The sequence below is a fragment of the Tinamus guttatus genome, unplaced genomic scaffold, assembly GCF_059628265.1.
Source record: "Tinamus guttatus ecotype Peru unplaced genomic scaffold, ASM5962826v1 Tinamus_guttatus_pri_ptg000311l, whole genome shotgun sequence".
NCBI classification, from domain to species: domain Eukaryota; kingdom Metazoa; phylum Chordata; class Aves; order Tinamiformes; family Tinamidae; genus Tinamus; species Tinamus guttatus.
The window spans coordinates 2,674,879-2,696,223 of NW_028288845.1; the positions used below are offsets into that span (position 1 = coordinate 2,674,879).

General features: G+C 36.8%; 1 protein-coding gene across 1 annotated transcript in view; it reads right to left on the reverse strand.

The window, feature by feature from the left end:
* DNER (delta/notch like EGF repeat containing) overlaps positions 1-21,345 on the reverse strand; it is a 106,222-nt gene that overhangs the window by 54,287 nt on the left and 30,590 nt on the right. The window contains exons 2-3 of the mRNA XM_088528500.1: positions 8,002-8,298; positions 335-429 (exon numbers count right to left, since the gene is read on the reverse strand). Coding sequence (XP_088384626.1) covers positions 335-429; positions 8,002-8,298 — 392 coding nt within the window. The remainder of the gene's footprint in view (positions 1-334; positions 430-8,001; positions 8,299-21,345) is intronic.

Genomic DNA, 21,345 nt, shown 5'->3' on the forward strand with positions numbered 1-21,345 from the left:
AAACTGCATGAAGGAGAAAAGAAATGTCACACTTTCTCACGTCAAACTGACATCTTCAGCACGCCTTTCCTAATTCCTAATATATCCTGATGACCTGGAGACAGTTTGTATGCTCACATCTTCTAAAGCACTAAAATACATGAGGAACGTTACAGCACGCAAAGGGCTGTCCTGGCACTGCTAGATGCCTGCAAGATCTCTGAAGCTCCTTCACATACTTTGAATCATTTGACAAATCTGCCTATCTGAAAGATGGCTGTCTAAAATACCCAGGCAAACTGATTGTAAAATAAAACTATTTTTACATTCCATCACATACAACAAATACTCTTACTTTATTGATGTGTTCTGTGGAACTTCAAAGGAGATAAGACGGCCTCCAGCAGAAGTATTGGAACTAGCATTTCCACAAGCTACATCTGGGGTTATCTAGAAAAACATCACACATTTAGTTAACACTAAATCATAAAATACAACCAAAGAAAACATGAAAAGTGTTTTGTTTAAACAAACACACACACACACACACATGAATAAAAAGAGTGGTAATCCAACAGTCACCTTCTAAATATCACTTTCTATTTGCTGAACGAGATATCTGAAACTTTCAATACTACTCTCAAAAACACTCTCCCACGCCACCCTAACAAGACCTACTACTATTCTTTCTAACTATAAGATTTTTCTAAGGGAAATTGACCACCAGATCTTTCAAATTGGGAAAAATTAGGAGCATAGTTCAGAGTGAAAGGTTTTTGCCCGATCTCTGATGGGATTAGGCATGGAAGTTAGTGACTGTATTAACCAGGTCAGGACACCATAGAGGATGCCACACCTCACAGAGGGAAATCACAGCCTCCTGATAATTACCCGTATCTTGCAGAAAGATTATTTCACAAAGGCAGGTTGAAGGCCATTACCATTCCAAATTATACTTTTATTCCAGAAATGTAATGTCTTATGAGACATAACTGGATCTTTCTCTCATCTTCACCAACATTATCAGTAGCTTTAATTAAGTAGTTTTCAGGTATATTTATCAGCTTGACTATGAAATGTCACACACTGTAGTGCAAAAATGCATCAATTTCTTAAAATCTCTAAACAGATTTTGCAATCTTACTTTGTCAGTCAACTGAAATATGTGCACCGCTTTTTCATATGGGCAAAGTGAGAATGCAACCTGACACACTTGAATTAATCTTCCAACAACAAAGGAGCCAGAATCTAATTTGTACATTACTCAAATTCATATTTTAAACACTAATATTAAACACCTGGGAAAACATGGGAAAGAAAAGACTAAGATATTACCTAAGTAAAAAACTTTAAATGATTCAGAGGTGATTTTGATTCCGACAAGGCAAATGCTCAGTATTCATACTTCCCCAAAATGTATGGATTGCTCAGTTCATTGCTTCATTGTTGAATTGCCTGGCAGATATAACAAATATACATATATAGATAGTGTGTGTATGTGTGTGAATGTGTGCACACGTGTGCGTGTTACAAAAAACAAAACAAGACGCGATGTTGCTGAGCTTACTTAAAGAAGTTTAGAAAGATGGTAACATATCCATTCCTATTTCTGAAACTTGGATTTCAAAATTGTAGAGCTTTGAATGTTAATTCAAAGCATTATGAAACTAAATTGAATTTGGCTAACATTCTTCCCTTTACATATGACAGAAGAACAGTTCAAACTTTCCTTTTCTGTGAGAATCTCTTTACTGGAAAAAAAAAATCACAGTTCCCATACAATTATACAGCATCTAAGGATAGCCTCACTGTTACAGGTTTTACATAGTTTTACAATTTCATGCATCCATTAACTTGGAACACAAAATAAATGAACACATGAACAAATGTACTTTAAGCATTTCATTTACCTTATTACTCCATTTCATTTACCTTACTATTACCTTACTAGAAATTTGTGAAATGTACAGATCTCTCTGACACTAGAACAAACAACAACAAAATCTAAAAAAGCAAGAGCTGAATAAAGCAGCTACGTAAAGGACAGATGAGATCCAACCCCAGTAAAAAGAAGAAGGAAAAAAAAGAATTTGGTTTGCAAACACACAAAAATACAAACTATTCAGCAAGGATAGCATAAATAAAAAAAAGTTTTAATGGAAATCAGAAGAGTTAAGGGCAACATGCAGGGTTTTGACACTTGTATCAAGAAAGAAAGATGTCAGACATTACAGATCTAAAAAGTATTTCTGCTTGTAGCTGGCCCTGGCTTTCATGCTCAACAAATCCATAGGAAAAGAACCACATCTAAGAAATCAGCAGTAAAGCTTTCTGAAGAAGAAATGCCTAGAATGCCTATCTGGACCTTAAAAGGACAGACATGTCACAGACTGAAGGTTACTTCATCAAACTGCAGCAGTAGCACAGACGAGATTGAAAAGGAAATCATTTGCGGCACCCATGAGTGTGCTCTTCCTTGTTACATCTTTTGGTAAAAAATTAAATAACATGAATCTGATACTCCCCTGCCTTACAAGCCAATGAGGAAAAAATTTACATCCAATTCAGTAAGGGCTAAAACACAGACATAGATCCAAAGACATTTTTACATGACTGTCTTTACTATTTTGGTAAACTAATTGTACTAGGATTTGAACTAGGAAAAGTAACACAAGAAGACTCTTTAAGGCTATACTTAGGCCAGGATCCATATATGTACCTATTTACTGCTGAAAGTCATTTCCTGGAAACATCTGTTGTATATGAATTTTCACAGTGTATGTCTTTGAAAGCTGATCCCACATGTATTTGTAACTCTACACGGCCTTATTAATACTGTCATACCAATCCTGAACAGCACAAAATGCAGCCATTTGGCTACAGCAATGTATGTTTCTTTCGTATCTTGTGAGTTTAAAGGATTAGAGAACTAATCCTGTAAGTGAAATGATGAAGTTCACATTGGCCTACACAATCCCCAGTAGGCCTATGAAAACTGTAGTAATTAATACTTCTGAATACTAGTGAGTACTTTGGAACACTGGAACAGGTTACCTATCTTGTGGAGTTTCCAGCTTCGGAGGTATTCAAGGCCCAGCTGGACATGACCCTGGGCAACCTGCTCTATCTGGGCAGAGGTTGGACTGGGCGATCCCCAAAGGTGCCAACCTCAACTGTTCTGTGATTCTGTGCACACAGAATTCCTGGATTACACAGAACTTGAGATAAAAATAAACTCCTTTGAGAAAAAGCAAAGTCATGTTCTAGGGTGGTCTCCCATGTAAACTAGCATCGTTAAAAAGAACCTTTCATTTCTTCAGTAGGACAGCAGCCATCAGGATTAATGTATTAACAAAGAATGCTTTTACAAACACTAACTCTTTACAATCTTCTTCTGAGTCTTCACAAACTAACTTCTGATTCAAAAAAGCAAGTTTCATAACTTGCAGTTTTGCCTTCTCCACCAGGATAAGTCCATGTAAGATTTCAGCACTTTAAGAAAGACAAGAATTTTATTTTCTATGCAATAGAAAATTGCTGCCAGCATTCCTTAAGCAAAGGGGAAAATATTGTAGGGAAGAAAAAATAAAAAAGAGGTTAGATCCTGATTACAAAATCTTGAGCAGCTGACTTCAGAGAAATAAGAAGGGGTAAGGAAGAAAATAAAATACAAGGTAATAGAATCAAAAGAGCGGAATTGATCACTTCCTTCTTGTAGCCAAGATGACAGGCAGTGATCCAGGATCATTTCTGGAGCAGAAGTAAATGCCACTCACATGGGACAAAAATAAAGAAAAACAGTTCTCTTACTCTCTAGTACAGTTAAACTACTGGTTCAAAAATTCTAGCAGCAAATAAACACACATTGGGGTAAATCATCTTGTGCTACTCTCAAGAGTTTCATCTGGAATGATTCTTAAAAGAAAACCAGAACAGAAAGAAAATAAAAGCCTACTTTTAACACATCTCAACAGCGGGAGAGGAGAACAAAAGCGTCCTGAGTGGGAGTAGTGCCTCTCTGAAGAACACCAAGGGAAGACTGACAGACTGCATCCAAAAACAGTATCAAATGAAGAAATGTTGCCAGTTATTGTAGCACTTTAAATTTAATGTAAGTCAGCAAACCGACCCAGCCAGTTTTATCACTGGCAGTTTGTGTTTCCTCGCTCATCTGAGCTGAAGTCACTTTGTGGAGTCAGCAATCATACCATAAAGAGAATCCAGTAAAAGAAGATTCTGATGCACTGCAATCCTCTAGATAGCCCTACTAAAACAGTACTTTCTATAGAGGATAATAACATCAATATTATATGAAGAGGTATATGTTTCAGCAAGCATGGCAAGTTATCTTATGCAATGACACTTTCTCAAATAGATTATCTAGGTCATCATTTTAGCTATATGCCTTCTTGTCTCAAGCTGGCAAATATGGATGTTGACTTCACAAAATCATTCAATTGATTTCTTGTTCCTTGAACAAGTAATGACCATTTCTCACTGCAAATTGTATGGAGCTGTTTTGAACAACACCAAAAAAAAAAAAAAGTCAAATATTTACACTCAGGCTATGAGCTCAGGTCATCAGAGAGTAAGGTAGGATGTAAATATAACCTTCATCAAATTCTGTGATTCTCAGAGATTTTGAGGTGGGATGATTCCTGAAAGACTAGTTAAGAATCTAGATACTTTTCAAAGACAGCACCAGGCTACCAAACAATCCCCAAGCAATAAGAACAAACAAAAATGATTCCCTCCTCTCTCCAGCATTTTATTAACATTGTGCAGAAGGTATTTCTATCCTGAAAGGGACCAAGGGAAGTTTGATTTTAGGAAAGCTAGTATGCTAAAAATCACCTCAAAAAGAGGTCCAGAAATCTCAAAACAGCAGGTTTTTCAAGACAAAAAGCAATAGTTACTTCTTATTTCCAGTTAAAAGTGGGCAAAAAAGGGATGGAAGTTATGCTTTGCAAGCTGTGAGGAAAGCATCTTCCTGCTAACACCTAACCATTTAATCTTAAAGCCATCACCAGGAAGCCTTGTAACAGACAAGCAAATCTGCACCCCCTTCACTTTCATGCAGATCAGACAATGTCTTAAATCGGCAACTGGGAATCTTTTCTTCCACAGAAGCCTCTCTCTCTTGCAGTGATTTCCAAAGAACGGAAAAGTCACTATGGAACACTAATTGCGGAAAATGCAAGACCCATCAAAACATCTCAAAAACAGAGACACAAATCATTTACAAGTGTTAATGATGTGATTTATAATTCTGAAATACATATGTTTGCGTTTCTCAGATAACAGAAGACACACAGAAGGATGGAACTATTATGATATCAACTTATAAACTGTTTAAACTGAAACGCTTAATGAATCTATCTAACATGCAAACCAGGCAGAAATATTACTAATACATTAAAATACCAGAGCACAAACTGAAGAACACACTAGGGAAATCTGATGCAGGATGCCCTTAATTGATCAGGACATGCAGGGCGGGCACTGTGTCCAAACTAAAGAATAAAAGCAGATCACTGTTTCTGCTCCAATACTCTCTCCTCCGAGCTCCGCATTCTTTGCCTGACATATGTTTTACTGAACAATAATAGATACAGCAGAGGGTATTTTAAGAAACAAAGCTCTGTTCTCTAGACTTTGCCTAACATAACTCCCACTGAAATAGGACACTGTCCGAGTTAGAAATGCTGGTATAACTTGTACTCCAGAACTAATCTGTGGGTCATGCAATATCAAGCATGTTGCCTGTATAAGTCAATTTTACTTTCAGAACTTCATTTAACTAAAGCTAAAGTAGACACATGAATGCACTTGCTTGGGCTAGCAAATCATGATGAAAATCAGAACATTTTCATGGATTCAAATCATGTCTGTTCCATTTCTTGGCTTTGCAGTGTGTGAATGTACCTCAGAAGAATCCTATTCCTTTAAACACTTTAAAAACTGATGCAGCTGACATTTTATATATTTATTTCTGAATAAACTCAAATGAAGTAACTTTCCTCTACAATCCAATTGCTAAGAAAAGGATGTTAAAGATTTTAACTGTCCAGTGAAATTAAAACATTCCTTCACCAACAGGCATCATTAAACCTAATAGTCATTACTAAGTTGGCATCAAGAGGTAAATAATTGATAATTCATTGTTAAGTTTATGAATGAATGTACTTCTCACCTATACTTGATTTTCACAAGAAAAGACTAATACTTACTTGTGACTGGGTTAAGCTCTCTGTTTTTTTTTTTTTTTCCTGGTTTGTTATTAGAATTTCTGGAGGGCCCTTAACATTTGCTAATAAAAAGAATGTACAAGCAGTAGAAAGCAGAGTTCATTTCTTAAGGATCTTATGCTGTGTACATTCCTGTTGTGCTTTTGCCAGATATTGCAGTTTGTGGATTTATTAAAAGATATAATAAATGTTAACAATTTTCTAACTACTCTCTGATATGTAACTACTCTGATATCCCTGAAATACATTGTTTCTTCCTCCAATAACTTTCTCGTTCTTTCAAAGATGACTCATTTTTCCTTTCCTTTTTCTTTTATTTGTTGTATGTAATTACTAATATTGAGGCAAATATAAATGTTTTATTTTGAAGTGTCTTCCTTAGCATAGTGTGCAATATGATTTACCCAAGCAATAACATCCAAAATATGAATGAGGTCTACCTAAATCAAACTATGGAGCTCTTAAGAGTCAAGTCTGAGCTTTCAAAAATGTAAATATTTGTCATAAAGTTGATTTAAAGTTTAAATTTTATGTTAGCATGTGTACACATTGTAATACCATTTGGTCTTGTCTATAAATAGACCAGACATTGCAGGTCATCAAAATGAAATCTGCAACGTGCTTATGATGCAATGCAGTATTTTGTAAAAGCAAGAATTTAGTAAAAGATCAGGAAACTGCAGACACTGTGAGGGTATCTACTGTTTCTCTGAAAATAACACACACACTTCCTCTAACTTTCTAGGCATCTTCTGAGTGATCTATAACTGGTAAGTCTGAGATGCTTTCAATCATTTCCCTGCCAATGTGGGTAACTAAAACTGAAAATAGCAATTTAAATCCCAGTATGTAGTATGAAGTATAGAAAAGATTGACTGAATTCTTGGAACTTTTGAGACAATAAAATATTTCTACATGGCAAAAAAATACGTAAATGTTCACCTGAAAGTTCTCTATGAATAGGGAATAACCACATAAAGTTGCGCAGAAAATCATGACAAGTGAAAATGGACAAAAGAGCTAGGCAAACTGCAAGTTTCAAATGGGAATTCAAATACAGAGCCCCCAAGCAGAGCTATGACTCAAAGGGCTGTATGTAAATATGAATGTGAACTATTCAAAATAACTATTCAAAAATGTGAGCCCATACAGACCTGTACCATCTTATTTTCTCCAAAGGGCATTGTATTAAGGGCAGAGATACTGAATGTTCTTTTAATGAATGTTCACTTAAAAAAAAAAAAAAAAAGGTATTCAGATATTTTTCCTAGGATTATTAATAATAGTGATTTTAGCTGTTTCTCCTCTATCGTGCATCTCTACAGCTGTGCACTGTGTTATATACTGACCACTATTTTTAATTCTCAAGTAGGTATGTTTTCTTAATGCTACAGAGATCCACAAAGCAACATGGGACTATAACTGTTAATCAGAAAAAAAATCATGCTGCCATCTTTTGATTGTCTTGAATTAATTTGATGGAGATATTTGAGGGGGTTACTTTTTTTTTTTTTTTTTTTTTTTTTTTATGAATGACCAGAATAAACAATAGTATTTCATACATCCAGTATGATGTATGTAAAAACATAACCTCAAGAAAGCCAATATTAAGCTTATGCTTAACAAATATCAGTCTGGTAAATTTTACCAGAATAGTAACTCAGAGATCCTATCATAAGTGGTCCCTGACATTAAATGCAAAAATGACAACCCAGCATTGAGGATTGTTAGATGCTCCACTGTGTGCATTTTTATTTAAACAAAATGTTCTCACCTCTATTTCATCCCATTTTAGATCTACAACTTTCTGCCCAGCTTTTGGCTGCCACGTGGGTAGTGTCACAGTTGCTCTTGAGCGAGGAAGCACAATGTCGGGTTCCAAGGTAGAGGAGACTGGGCTGCTTTGCCTGGGTGATGATGTCTCTGTCTGTCCAGAGACTAGAGGGCTGGGAAATGAGTGTTCACAGTTTGTCCCTTCGTAGCCTTCACTGCAGACACAGAGGTAGCCATCACTGCTGGCACTGCAGTTTCCATGGTGACAGGGGTTGCTGGCACAAGGATCTGAAACAAACTGAGGAAAAAAGCACCATGTGAGTCAATTACTGCATAAAGATTCATGCCTGAGCTTTGTAAAGACTATAAAACCCAATGTTTATCTCCTAAAACATTTATGGACCAAACTCATCTCTAGTATTCTTCAAGAAAGTAAATTCAGAGAATTACGGAAGAATGTTGATTAATGTGGTTCATTGCTCTTGACTGCTCCCAGATCATTTCATGCTAATTCACTGTTGATTCCGTTAATAAATCAAAGTAGCAAACAAAAAAGGGGAACGTGGCCACTGCTTACATTGTGCCACTTTGCAGAACGGCCAAGTAACCTCCGTAGGGGACACAACACCAATTGGAGCATCGTGATGCGATGCGTAAGCACGGGGCGCAGGCTGCCTGCTGACGGCCAGGCGCTGACGCGCAGCGTGGGGCGTCGCAGTCAGCACAGCCATGGGCACGGCACGTTTAATTTGAGAACTGCTACGCTTTCAGCCTGTGCTTCTTTCTGTTTCAGCGACTCATTCATCTGATGCTAGAAACTTTCAATCAGCGGTGGCTGGGGTTAAAAAAAAAAAAAAAAAAAAAAAAAGATCATTTCTAAGGCAGCATCAGCATTTGTCATAAATAACACAACCAAGTTCTGCATTCTGGGAAAAAATGCTGTTTTATGCTTGCCCGCTGTCTTCTCATTTCTAGTTTAAATTTATCTATAGCCAGTTGATACTCCATTCATATATTGTTACTGACTCTCAGGTCAAATACTTCTTCCCTCTTCCATGCTGACATTTATATCCATAATGTATTTAGGGAATACGTATTGACAACCTTTTCCCAGGTTTCATTTGGCAGACTAACTGAGCCACAGCCACGGCTTGAGGAGGAGCCTTCCACTCACACGACCGGAGCAGCAGCCACCTTCCCCAGCCTTGCTCTGCCTTCAGCAAACTCCTCAGTGCTTTGGTTTGTCCTGGAAACACTTTCCCCAACACTGGCAGAGGAATGGTTGCCTTAGTCAGAACTACGTCACACTCCAGAGTCATCATCGTCAGCTGAGTAGCTAATACAGCCAGGCCACTCCCTTCATTTGTCCTCATATTAAAGTGATAATCCATCACTGAAAGCAGACTTTTTCCTGGGGTGTAAAATTCATCCAATTATTCCTGTGCTAAAAGCTACGCAGTTCTTCCCCATACCACATTCCAGTCCTTCCCTACATGAGTAATGCTTCCTCTTATTATATTTCTTGAAAAAGCACCACTGTTATCTAAGTGTTTACTAATGAAAAACAGCATACTCTTTTTATTGTTGTAACACATATCACTAATTCTTTAATTTAGCAAGACTAACAGTCTTAATTCATTCGCCTTTTCCACTCATCCATAATAAGATCTTAGCATGATCCAGTTTATACCTGTGCTCATTAGCTCTTGGTATATTTTCAGCTCCAAATTGCTAGCGACACCAGAAAGCTTTTCATATGCAAGTTGCTTATAAATTAGGCAAATAAAACCCGACAGCCTTCCAGAAATAACCTGGAAGAGCTTTCCTATTGGCTTTTCTTATATAAAGCAATAATATAGTTGGTCTTGCCTGGAATTTCTCCAGACCTAGCCTACTGTAACATTTTTGGACAGAAAATAGAGGAAATAGACAGAAAATAATGCTACTGTTAAATTTCATTTTTAAAATAGTTAATAATGAATATTGGATTTGTGCTTATTAAGAAGAATTAAAGCTAGAAACCATGCAAAATATATTTACATTGTTATTTACATTGCATGGGCACATATGTCAATATATCTCAATATATTTTAGGTGATGCCCTGATATATAAATATTTCAATAGACAGTTTAACAATACATAATATATCTAGAGTCAAAGCAGCATGGATTTTTAAGATGTGATGGGTTTAGATCCTAAAGTTTTTATTTGTTCCAAATCAACAGAATATATTAGTCCCCAGATGTCAGATACTCAACACTTCTCAACAAAGTAACATTTGTCTATGATAGGAAAGAACAGTTATCAGAAAGAAATACAGCCCAGTTCTGTTTTATAGTTTGTCAATTATGTTTTCAGGTTGTTCACATTACCAAGCAGCAGAAATTTTCAAAGAAGTTTCCTTTTCCTTCAGGAGTGTTGAGGATAAAAGGTTTTGAAGTGTGAACAAAGCTCTGTTCCCATTTTTTTTTTTGCAAGTTTCTCATATTCTAGTTACTTAGACTGGTTCCAATTTGAGTTTCAAAGACATGCAGCCCTCCTGGTGTTGGCTGAGAACCTTACTTACTATTTCACAATTAATCCAAATTCACACGATCCTATCTTTGATTAATGAATCAGCACTAATTTGATTTCAAGGAAATTTAATTGTTCACACACAAGTGTAATTGATGGCAAACTTTCATAACAAGAAAGGACACGACATTTTCAAATAGTTACCAAGGTTATGTTTTCTGCCCTAGGTCAAGGTATCTTTTTACAAGCAGAATAGCTGTAAGTGCTCAGCGATTTCATTCGCTGCAAACTGTTGCAAGGCTAAAGAGGCTCTTAAGACACCCACATCAGGCCCCCAGAGCCCTTTATGTCTTGCGAGTCCCCACTACTGTTCCCATGCACCCCAATGAACAGTTCAGTTCACGTGAAGAATAAAAATATGAATGGAGACAGAGAACTTCAGCCACGCTCTTCACCAGAATTCAATTTTATAACATATTTCATAGAAATTTAAGACAGCCTTCCTTTTTCTTAGTTGTTATTAATTCTAAAGCTAATTTTTCTTTCAAGGGGCTGATCAAAATTAATGTTCTTTGTGCACATAAGTTTTCTGCAGAACTAAAAGTTCATTTTGATTAGCAATTACAGATAGGCAACAAAGTAAAACTGATTAATGTATGCTGTGCTTGATGTTGCTGTGGTCCCTCTAGTCTTCTCCTAGACTGTTGGCAGGAAGAGAGGGGCAACCACTTTGAAAAACAACTCGACACAGTAAGCAACATGGCTATGTTAAAAAGATGGGTAGCAAAATTATTGGACGAGGCTTTTAACAAATTTTGAAATTCAGTGTATCCGCTGTGTAACTCTCCTGTTTTTCCCCCCCGCATGTCCATTTAAATTCTGCCTGCATTCATAATACGCACATTGCCTAAACAGGCACAATCAGCAGTTGCAGCACCTCGCTGACAAAGCAGAGCTAAAAATTGTGAAGACGCATGTCCTTCCAAATGCTATTTCATAAGCCTGGACAGCTGTAAATTTTGCAGTATTCTTCCCAGTAAAGTCTTAAGATAGATTCATACCAAGGTGCACTTGATACTGCAGCTAATTTTGCAAAGGCAGACAGAATATTAACACAGCTACAGTACACATACTAGGCAGGGGTTTTTTTAGGAATCACATCCACAAGCATGTATTTTATTGCTGCTATTCCAATCAATCCTATTGTTTCCGAAGGTTTTTGTTTAGGGTAAAACACTGCAAGGAGGGTATTATCTGCAAGATCTTTTTGTCGGTACTTTTTCTGGATACACCAACCGCACCATTTAATGCACACTGCATTCAGTCTTTGCATTCAGGAGAGAGTCAAAGAAGAAAAAAAGAAAAAGGAAAAAAACATACAAAACAAAAACCACCACCACTACCAAAAAATTACGAACAACAACAACAAAAAAACAAACCCCACTTCCAGAAAACTTCAAAAACTAAAGGATTAAGCACAAAGTGAATGCTGTAAATGAGCTGATATGCACAACACCTAAGACTCTTTGAGATTTGCCGACAGAAAACTAACTTTTGGCTGCTGCCTACAACCACACACAACAAAATGCCAGCCTGCAACAAAGCTTCAAGACAATACAGAAAACCTAGAATGAGTCTAGCCCCAGATTAGGGATTCAGGTAATTTTAAGTGTCCAACAATCTGCTAAAAGAGCAGAGCTGCCCCAAGAATATCAAAGTTGGATATTTTATACCTATGTTCAGTAGCACTCACGATCTCCAAAGCAGTTTTCAAATATTAAAACTCCAAACCAAATCAAAAGAAATAAGAGATTGATTGTTCAATGGCTTCCTGAGAGATTGTTTCAAGCTACACAATAGACTTTTGTTTTTCAAATATATAGACTGACTAGGGCTGATTGAGATTTTGAGAGCCAGTCTTAGTAAGGCAGCACAAGACAGTGGTCCTGCACCTACATGGATGGAGAAATTCCCCGATACAAAAGCAAGTAACTTCTCCCAGGATAAGATCCACCCTGAATCCCTGGCAGAGGAAATGGATCAGACAAACCAATTCCAAAGTAGGCACCAGGCATTAAAACTTATCATCTTATGAAAACATCAGAAAGCAAATAGTTTAAATCTTGCCTATAATCTAAGATAATATCATCTTAGGGTGTTTTAAAGTAGAAAAAGTTTTGGAACTAACAAGTTCTTTCTTCTAAGAAGGTCTGAAGTATCACACTATCTCTGTACGTTCATCCATTTATGAGAAATAAATGGAAATAAATGGAAACGTTCTACATAGCAACAGCAACAAAGATTATCTAGAAACATAATCTCTTTGAAGGAATGGTTTGGTTACATTCAAACTATTATTTAAGCTTCTTCTGATTCAATCCTTCACACAGGGACATTTTGAATCCCATTCTATCAGGCACTGTATATGAATGCAAATGAGGCAAGGAAACAAAAGGGAACAGAGTGAATTGAAACAGAAAAATCAGATGCTCAAAGAGTGTCCACAGATAAAACACTGAGATGAGTGTATTAACAAATGCATTTTATTCTATTTTGAGGGAGACTGTCTTGCTATTCAGTGGGACTAAGCAAGACATGTGGGTTCAATTTCTGTCTCTCCCAGAGGCATCATGTCGGACTTGAGAAAACTCAGACTCTATTTCTGCCTCTGCTGTTTCTTAACTGGGAAATGGAGTTTCTATTTCTCTCCTCACATTGCCTGTGCTGTTGAACTAGAAAGTATTTTTTCAGGTTGGGAAGCACAGCGCCAGATGAAGATAGGAACTCAAAAGTACCACTAAAATACAAGTCAAAATAATAAGGAAATAAATCTCTTTATAGGAAGGTAAATCTGTACTGTGTGCCTATTCAGGGCTATTAAAAATATGTACTACAAGTGAAATTGTATACATCGACATCAGTTCCTTACTGCAGTCTAGATACGTTCTCAGAGAACAGACTGAACAGACTAACTAGCCCTTTGACTTAAAGGAGGCAGTGGCCCTAGAAAAAATAAAAATAAAAACAGGTTAAATTGCATGTTCTAGAATGCCAAGTTGTGGTTGCACAAAACCCAGCATTTCTTGACTCTTGGGTACATTGTTTCAGCATCAGCAAAAAAGGGCAAAAGGTCTTAATTAGTTTAATATTCAAAATTAAAATATATATATATTTTATATATATATATATATATTATATATATAATATATATTATATATATATATATAATAAAATATATATATTATATATATATATATATATAAAATATCACTGTATAAAATAACAGACATCTGCAGGACTGGCACTTTTGATCCCAAGGCAGTCTAGTATCATCTGAGCTGGCAAAGCAAACGACAGGTCTTCAAAACTCTTTCTTTCCCCTGGTCCACATGCAAAGGCAGATATTTCTCCAGTGGGATTTGCACCTTCCTTTGAGAGAAATGAAGATGACCAGGCTGCAGGATTTGGGTTTCTATTCTCAATTCTGTCATCCAATTCATTCAAATGCTTCCTTCCCTACAATCCACTCTGCCAGGCAAGTGGCCCTGCAGGAGCTTGACCTTGCTCCCAGGAGGAATTACGCAGGCAGCGCTGCCTCACAGGGTGCAGCTGCACCTTGCTTGGATGTCACTGAGTCCAAATAGGAATCAGAATGCTGTCATTCTGCTAAAAAAACAACAACATACCCATATGATGCTATCTGATACTAAATAGCAGCCATATACTATGGACTACATCAATGCGAGTCCTGAATACCAGAAACTTTAAGAAACAGGCAGGGCCAGGCCAGAAAATCATAGAAATAACACATTATATGTAGCATTAATGCAGCAAATAATTCAGTTTCAATTATCAAGAATTAATTAAAAACTGCAACACAGAATTAGAAGTAATCAAGATTTAGAAGACTAATGCCAAGCATTGTATCATACTGAAACTACTATGTACAAACAATATCTTTTTAGAAATACACATTTAACTTTTAGCAATTCTACTCAACTCCGAAATCTATCAAGAAATACATCAATATATCTAACGATGAGCAACCTCTATCAGATAATTCAGGACATTATTCTTAGTTTTAAAACACTGTTAACCATGAGCGTTTGGGATTGCTCCCAAGCTGCCACTCTCATTTTATGGGTTTTGAATATTCAGAGTAATGAAACTGATGGTAAATGTAATAAATGGATATAAAGCTTTTTCTTTACCCAGTGAAGCAGAAAAAAAAAAAAAAAAAAAAAAAAAAAAGGCCTAAAAAAAAGGCCTAAAGAAACCGTCTGCTTAAACGAGAACCAAAGCATGGATGCTCAAAGCTATTTGAAGAAACTGTAGATGCAATAAGGTGACTTTAAACAACACAATAGATGTAAAAAACAGAGCTCTGGCACATGCGAAATTTCCCCTCACAGGGCAAGCTACCATAGGTAACTACTTTGCAATATCTATTTTCAACACATTCCTTCCTTCCTTCAGGCATACTTCAGTTACTACAAAATAAAGAGTTCACTTCCCTTCTCCCTCACCAGAAGAAAAATACCAACTGCACAGTAACCACTCAGATGTAAGATCTCAATGTAATTCCAGTGCTCATAGCATTGCTTGACTTAGAAGTTTCAGACTTGAGCCCTTCTATAGGTGACATACAGTTAAAAAAAAGTCAATCGGCTCTTGTATAAACAAGAAATGAAGTAAATAATGCTGTGAACCATACTACTAGTCACTACAGGATGTGACAATCAGCAGCCCACTGACATGGCATTTTCCAAATGAGGGATGAAAAACAAACAAACAGTTAAAAGCTGGGGAGTGTGAAAAGAACACGTCATAGTCATTTCAAGCAACAATGTGTCAAAAAGGAGACATTTCAACAGCTAAGACACTTGGCAGTCAATAAAACAACAAAAAAAGCACTAATCTGCCCAGCCAAATAGAGCATTATATAGATCTTCCTGGGCTTTTTTTTTTTTCTTTCTTTTTTTTCCACTGCAACTAACTTTACATCAGTCTGTGAGGTACTATTGCCAGTACAGTAAATCACAGGTATGTGCTACCGTTTTTTTCTTATTTCTCACACTTGAACGTTCTGCCAGGTGAGCAGGTAACACTCATTAGTATTGTCAAGCTGCAAAAACACTGAAAGAAAGAAGTGGGAAACTGTCAAAGCATTCTTTCTTGGCCATGCCAAGTCACTCCCCGTGATTGCTACCAAATTATTTTAAAACATGAATACCTTGGTTTAATTGTTTGCTCTCAGGATTAGAATGCTGAAGCCCAGCTACATTTTCAATATAGTTACGGGGGCTCTGCATCACCATTTAAAATAATTAACATGCTGAGCAGAGGTGACACCAAAATGGAAGCAGGAACCAGAGAAGAGGGATGCCCCTTTGTTTGGAGCTTGGTGGTAACAGGAGACTAGGACTTATGGCTGGCCTTCCTTGCATTAGGAACCTAAGAAGCTTTTCTTGTCACAAGTGATTAACTCACTTCTTTGTCTTTTAAAACAAAGCTGGAAGCAGTACAGAGAAATCTGCAGCTTCAACCTCCTTGCCAAAGCACCTGCTCGAAGTGAGAGATGTCAGCTCACCATCTTCCCCAGTCCAAGGAGTTTCAAACCAACATCTAGTTCCCAAGTCCAGAAAACCTTTTAATTTGCCTTTAACATGTAATTGGACTAAATATTTGACCAAACTTGGGAGCAGAGATAAGAGCAGAGAGTCTCCTTGCTTACACACCATCACTCACTCGTGCTGACATCTATTCCCACCTCTCTCTCTGGCCCTGTGACTCTTGGTGTGTGAAAACAGCTTAAACTATGACACTTTATCTCATATTTCACGACAGGCTAAGAGTGAGATCAGTTACTGTACAGCTGCTAACATGCACTAACTTGTTAAGATATGACAACGGCAGCATATGCTTGAACATTTAGAATGCTTATTCAGTTTTCAGATAAAGCCCTAAAATAGGCCTTTATAGTCTCTACTTTTCTCTATAGTTCTACTTTTAACCTCAACTGAAACAGTGTTTTTTTTTTTTTTTTAAACCTCCCTCTGAATGTTTTTTGCTTGTTTGTTGGTTTGCTTTTTGGTCAAAGTCAGCCAATTAATTGTGGGAGGGTTTTTTTTTTTTTTTTGACTACATTTATCTCGTGATCCAAACTACCTTTTAAGATTCTTATTAAAAATAAGAAACTTGTCAGTCATTTTGCCCCACAAAAGATACAACAGCAGTTGTTAAGGGTTTAATTATTCTAGTCTTTGCTAATACCTTTTCTTTTATGTCAGGTTTTAATTTTTTTTCTTGTAATTTCAGCTTCTAAATCACTCTCACAACTTTTAGCTATAAATACCATTTTCACTTCTTTATTGCACAGGACTCTGTCCTCCTGCTAGAAACGGTCAAGCAGGAAACTACCTCTGAAGGTTCAGGTGTAGGGAAACAGAGATTCTGCCTTCTGCCGCACTGTCCTGCAGCAGCGGTGTCCCATCATAGCAGAAGTCCTGCAGCAAATTATAAGCAGCTCATCATTATAGAAAGCAATCAGTTTACTATTTTTCTTCCTACAGACATGTGAGAGATGACTAATAGAGCCCTGTTTGTCATAACATCTTTATCCTGAGGTCTCCAAGATGCCATCTATACATCATTGCTCAACATTATAGAAGATAAATGTAGAAATGTAAGATGTGTTGTGGTTCAGCAAACAGTGCTCTGCAACCCAACTCCTCTTCAATCATTTTACGTTTGTCCTAAAGTGGGTAGCTTTGTAACCAAATTCATTCCAATATTAATGAATATTTCCTGGAAGGGATATCAGGATTTGCTTCCCTCTTCCTCCCAGATGAAAAAAAAAAAAAATGACAAATACGGAAATACTTCATTTTGTTCAATTTAAATTCACTGTCCTATAATTTTATTGCATGTCCCTATTTCTTATTCTACAATATATGTTACTCTCTTCTTCCTATTACTCCCGATTTAAAAGACGTTTGCCCTAACTGTTTTTGGAAAAGAAATAGATAACTCCTAGATATTCAGAACCTGTTCCATATACCTTGTTGCCATTCATTGTCTCTTTCTGAAGAGGCAAGAGTGTATTGGAGAAGTGGGCATCCTTTGCATTTATATACTGACAAAGTGACATTATGATGATGAAAAGACTAGAGGAAAAAAAAAACAGATAATTAGAATAATAAAACCTACTGCCAGAATGGCCAATATTTACCATTTCCTATCTACACCACACATAGCTGTCTATCTCTTTCTGCTCGCTCTAGTCAAGGACAAAATTCAGTGCCTCCCCTGGGTCAGGCACAGACCCTTCACACTCCTGTGTGCATCCTGCACACACTAAGGCCCCGTGGCCATGACCCACAGCAGTTAGGAAGGTAACGGTTTACAGCTCTGATCCAGAACCTGCTGGGAAACTTCGCATCAAGCCGAAGACTACAATTCCTCCTGTGAATACAGGGTGCAATGCAAAGGAAAAGATTCTAAACTTGCAAAATGGCAAACAGCAACATAAACTCATTATTGTTTAAACTCTGTCATTAGTCTCCCATTCCTGACTGTTGGTTTGTTCAAAAATTATTCTAATTAAAATAAATAGAAGAGTGACAAAAATTATGGGGAAGGAAAGAAGTCAAGAAAATATTTTTCTCTTCATTTGTCTTTTTGTCTCATTTTCTTGCCTCTGTCTCATTCGTCTCTCATTTGTCACATTTTTTACTAATGCTCAGAAACGTTTCAAATTTTCTGTATTTCTTCAAGATTCCACTAGGATTCAAAAAATTTTGACAAGTATGATGAGATTAACTGATGACCCCTAAAAATGTTTTCCTTTAATAAAATTAAAGGCATAGTTAAGATATTTTTTCTGAGCAACATGATTTTTAAAGTCTTTATCTAAACCAAAATATTTTTTTCTTCTTATTTTTTAGTTATTTTCAAAAAATATTGCATAAGGTAGACGGAGGATAATTTCTGAAATAGAATCGGAAAGAAATAGTGGTGGAGACACTCTAGAGCATGAACAAAAGAAGCCGAGATGATGATCAGGAGAGACAAAATATATTTTGTGAGTAGAATAGAAAGAAATGTCAAATTAATCCAGACATCTATTAGCAGACTAAGTCAGATTTTCTAATATTTAGGAAAGTGAATCACGAGTTTGGTTTTTTTTTCTACTGCAAGACATTGAGTGGCAGATGAAACTAAAAGGGAAAGAGATGGCTAGGGCAAAGAAATAGATTTGCACTGCAAGGACAGAAAAACACAAGTATCTTACATAAGATTACTCCAGCATTCTAAAAAAATGAGTCAGCACTAAATATTTGTTATACTCGGTACTGTCTCTTTAACCTGAAATCCCCACCTAGAGATATGCCCTTGAAGCATTCACCTGAAAGATACTCATGTAATAGGAATCATTCATGAAAAATACTAAAAAGGGGCTGCAACATAAGTGCTACTTTTTGAAAAACTAAACGAAAAAAGGATAATTCCCCAATTCAGAGGAAAAAATTGAACTATAAAACAGTTAAAGCCAAAAATTGATTGTTTGTACACACAAATCACATAAGCTTTTCCATAGTGCTTTTACTTACAAGAATAATATGCCAGAGGAGAAGGAAAAAAAAGAAAGAAAAGAAACACTATTGCAGGGCACACAGTGGATACAATTTTAGAATTGAGACCTCCTGTTTGCAACAGAAATAATCTCATAATGATCTGCTCCCACATCTGTCCTGTTCAACAGACTTGCTCAGTCCTCAAAAACCTTCCTCACAAAATGCACCACCGTTCCATTGCATCTTCTTGTTTAGACTCTGTAAGGCTACGAGCAAAGTCAAAATATATTATAAATGCAGCATCAACCATCACGGGATACCTACTCCAGGGATGTTCCTGAAGACTACTGAATTTTAGATCATCTAGTGAATGATCTCATATGTGATATAAGTGAGGTACTAATAAGCTATGGATATACACATATTTATTTCATTGATTAAAGAAGTGTCATCTACAAAATCAAAGCAAGACTCAGAACCAGATAAATATGCAGGAACATACTGATGCTCTAAGTATTAGGAAGACAACTCTGGAATTTTTCTTACAGTTTCAGTGGAGATTTAAACATACAGAATTTCATACAAGCCTGGGTTTCAATAGCACTTGATGTGCTGGGACCAGTTTTAATAATGCCTCGGGGCAGCCAAATTCTTAAATACACATTCAAATGCATCCTTGACATCTCTTCATTCTCTTAGCAGGAGTACACCATTGTCCAAACATCCGAGCGCTTGCTTCAGGAGAACCTCTCTCATTGCCTTCAATGACCATTTCACTGTGAACATGCTTAGCCCATTATTCTGACAGTAAAATGACAATGAAGTCACCTAAAATTCAGGAACTAAGATCTCTTTCTCTCTCTGTCCGTCTCCCACTCCCTTACTCTTTGTTACTAGAGAATGAAGGAAAAAGTGCCGGTAGAGGATAAACAACACATGGGGCAAAATGCTTTCTCCATTGTCCAGACCATACTTGGAGTCAATCTTACAAGTCAATCCTGAGAACTTCTTATGATATTTAGCCTTGTAAACTCTAATCTCTCCTCTGAAAATGGCTGAAGATAAAGCATCCCTTTACAATGTTATAACGCGCTAGTTTACCAGATCCATACAGCTCTCTCCCTCTTCCAGTGATCAGGTGCTTAATTACAAACTCATCTGGAAGGTATTACTGGCAGCAACCAATTCGTAATCCTAAGGTTCCTGTATCCGATTTAGAGAAACATAGGTCAATTTTTATTATTTGCCCTGTTTGTGTAATGCCACCTAGAATGTCAGAGCCAATTTTAAGTGAATACAGAGGGAAAATCATGGTATGATCTTAAGACTAATGCAGTCATGTACTAAATCTTCACAGTCTTTGCCCTCAAAAGAAAAAGGTCTGGGTTTAACAGCATGGAAATGATGCTCAAAGCCTTAGGGCCAGAGGGATATAAGTATCAGTACATAAAAAAATACTCCTATTCTTATAGCCTATTCTGCTGAAACACTGGCTTACCGTGACAGCACCAACAAAAGGGAAGAGTAAATGAAACATAAAATTTTCATTTAAATCAGATAAATCTTTTTGCTCATTACTGCTTTCAGAAAGTTAGAATTTTGCTCCTCTGCCTGCTTTTGCTGCATTAAACAGAAGAAGGCAAGAGATCACTAGACAGTCTATTACCTGCAATTATGACACTTCTAAAACGGAGTGTCAACACCTGCATAAATAATCAGTGAGAACAAATATAGAGAACAGGTATACACAGCATATAACACTTCTTCACATCCAAATCTGTCATGCTGCTAAGAGCTTCCCCTTCATTTACTCTGATACCAAAAACAGCCCACCAGGAATGAACTAGCACCCAAGAGAGCTTTACTGGAATTCCATGATTATCTACAGTCAAGTCAAAAGACAACTCAGTTCTGGCCAGCCATGCTGGCCCTGAAGGGATTGCTTCAAACCAGAGATGTTTTATCACATCTTTGCCTTCCTGACCTTGTAGGAAAGTACTGAATTTGGAAAAAGTGAGAGACAGAAAGGAAAGGAAAAAGCAGGTGCATCCTGCACAGGCTTTATCATATAGCTATTTCACCAGAGTATTTTCAGCTTGCTCTATCACACTTCTGCGATTCCTTCTACTAGCTTTTACTCAGGCAGGCTTCAGAGTTTTGCACTCAAAAATGACAAGTAAGGACAAAATATTTAACAATTTCTTTTTAATTTATGATCTCAAATGGGATTTGAAACTTCATGAAAGCCATGAAG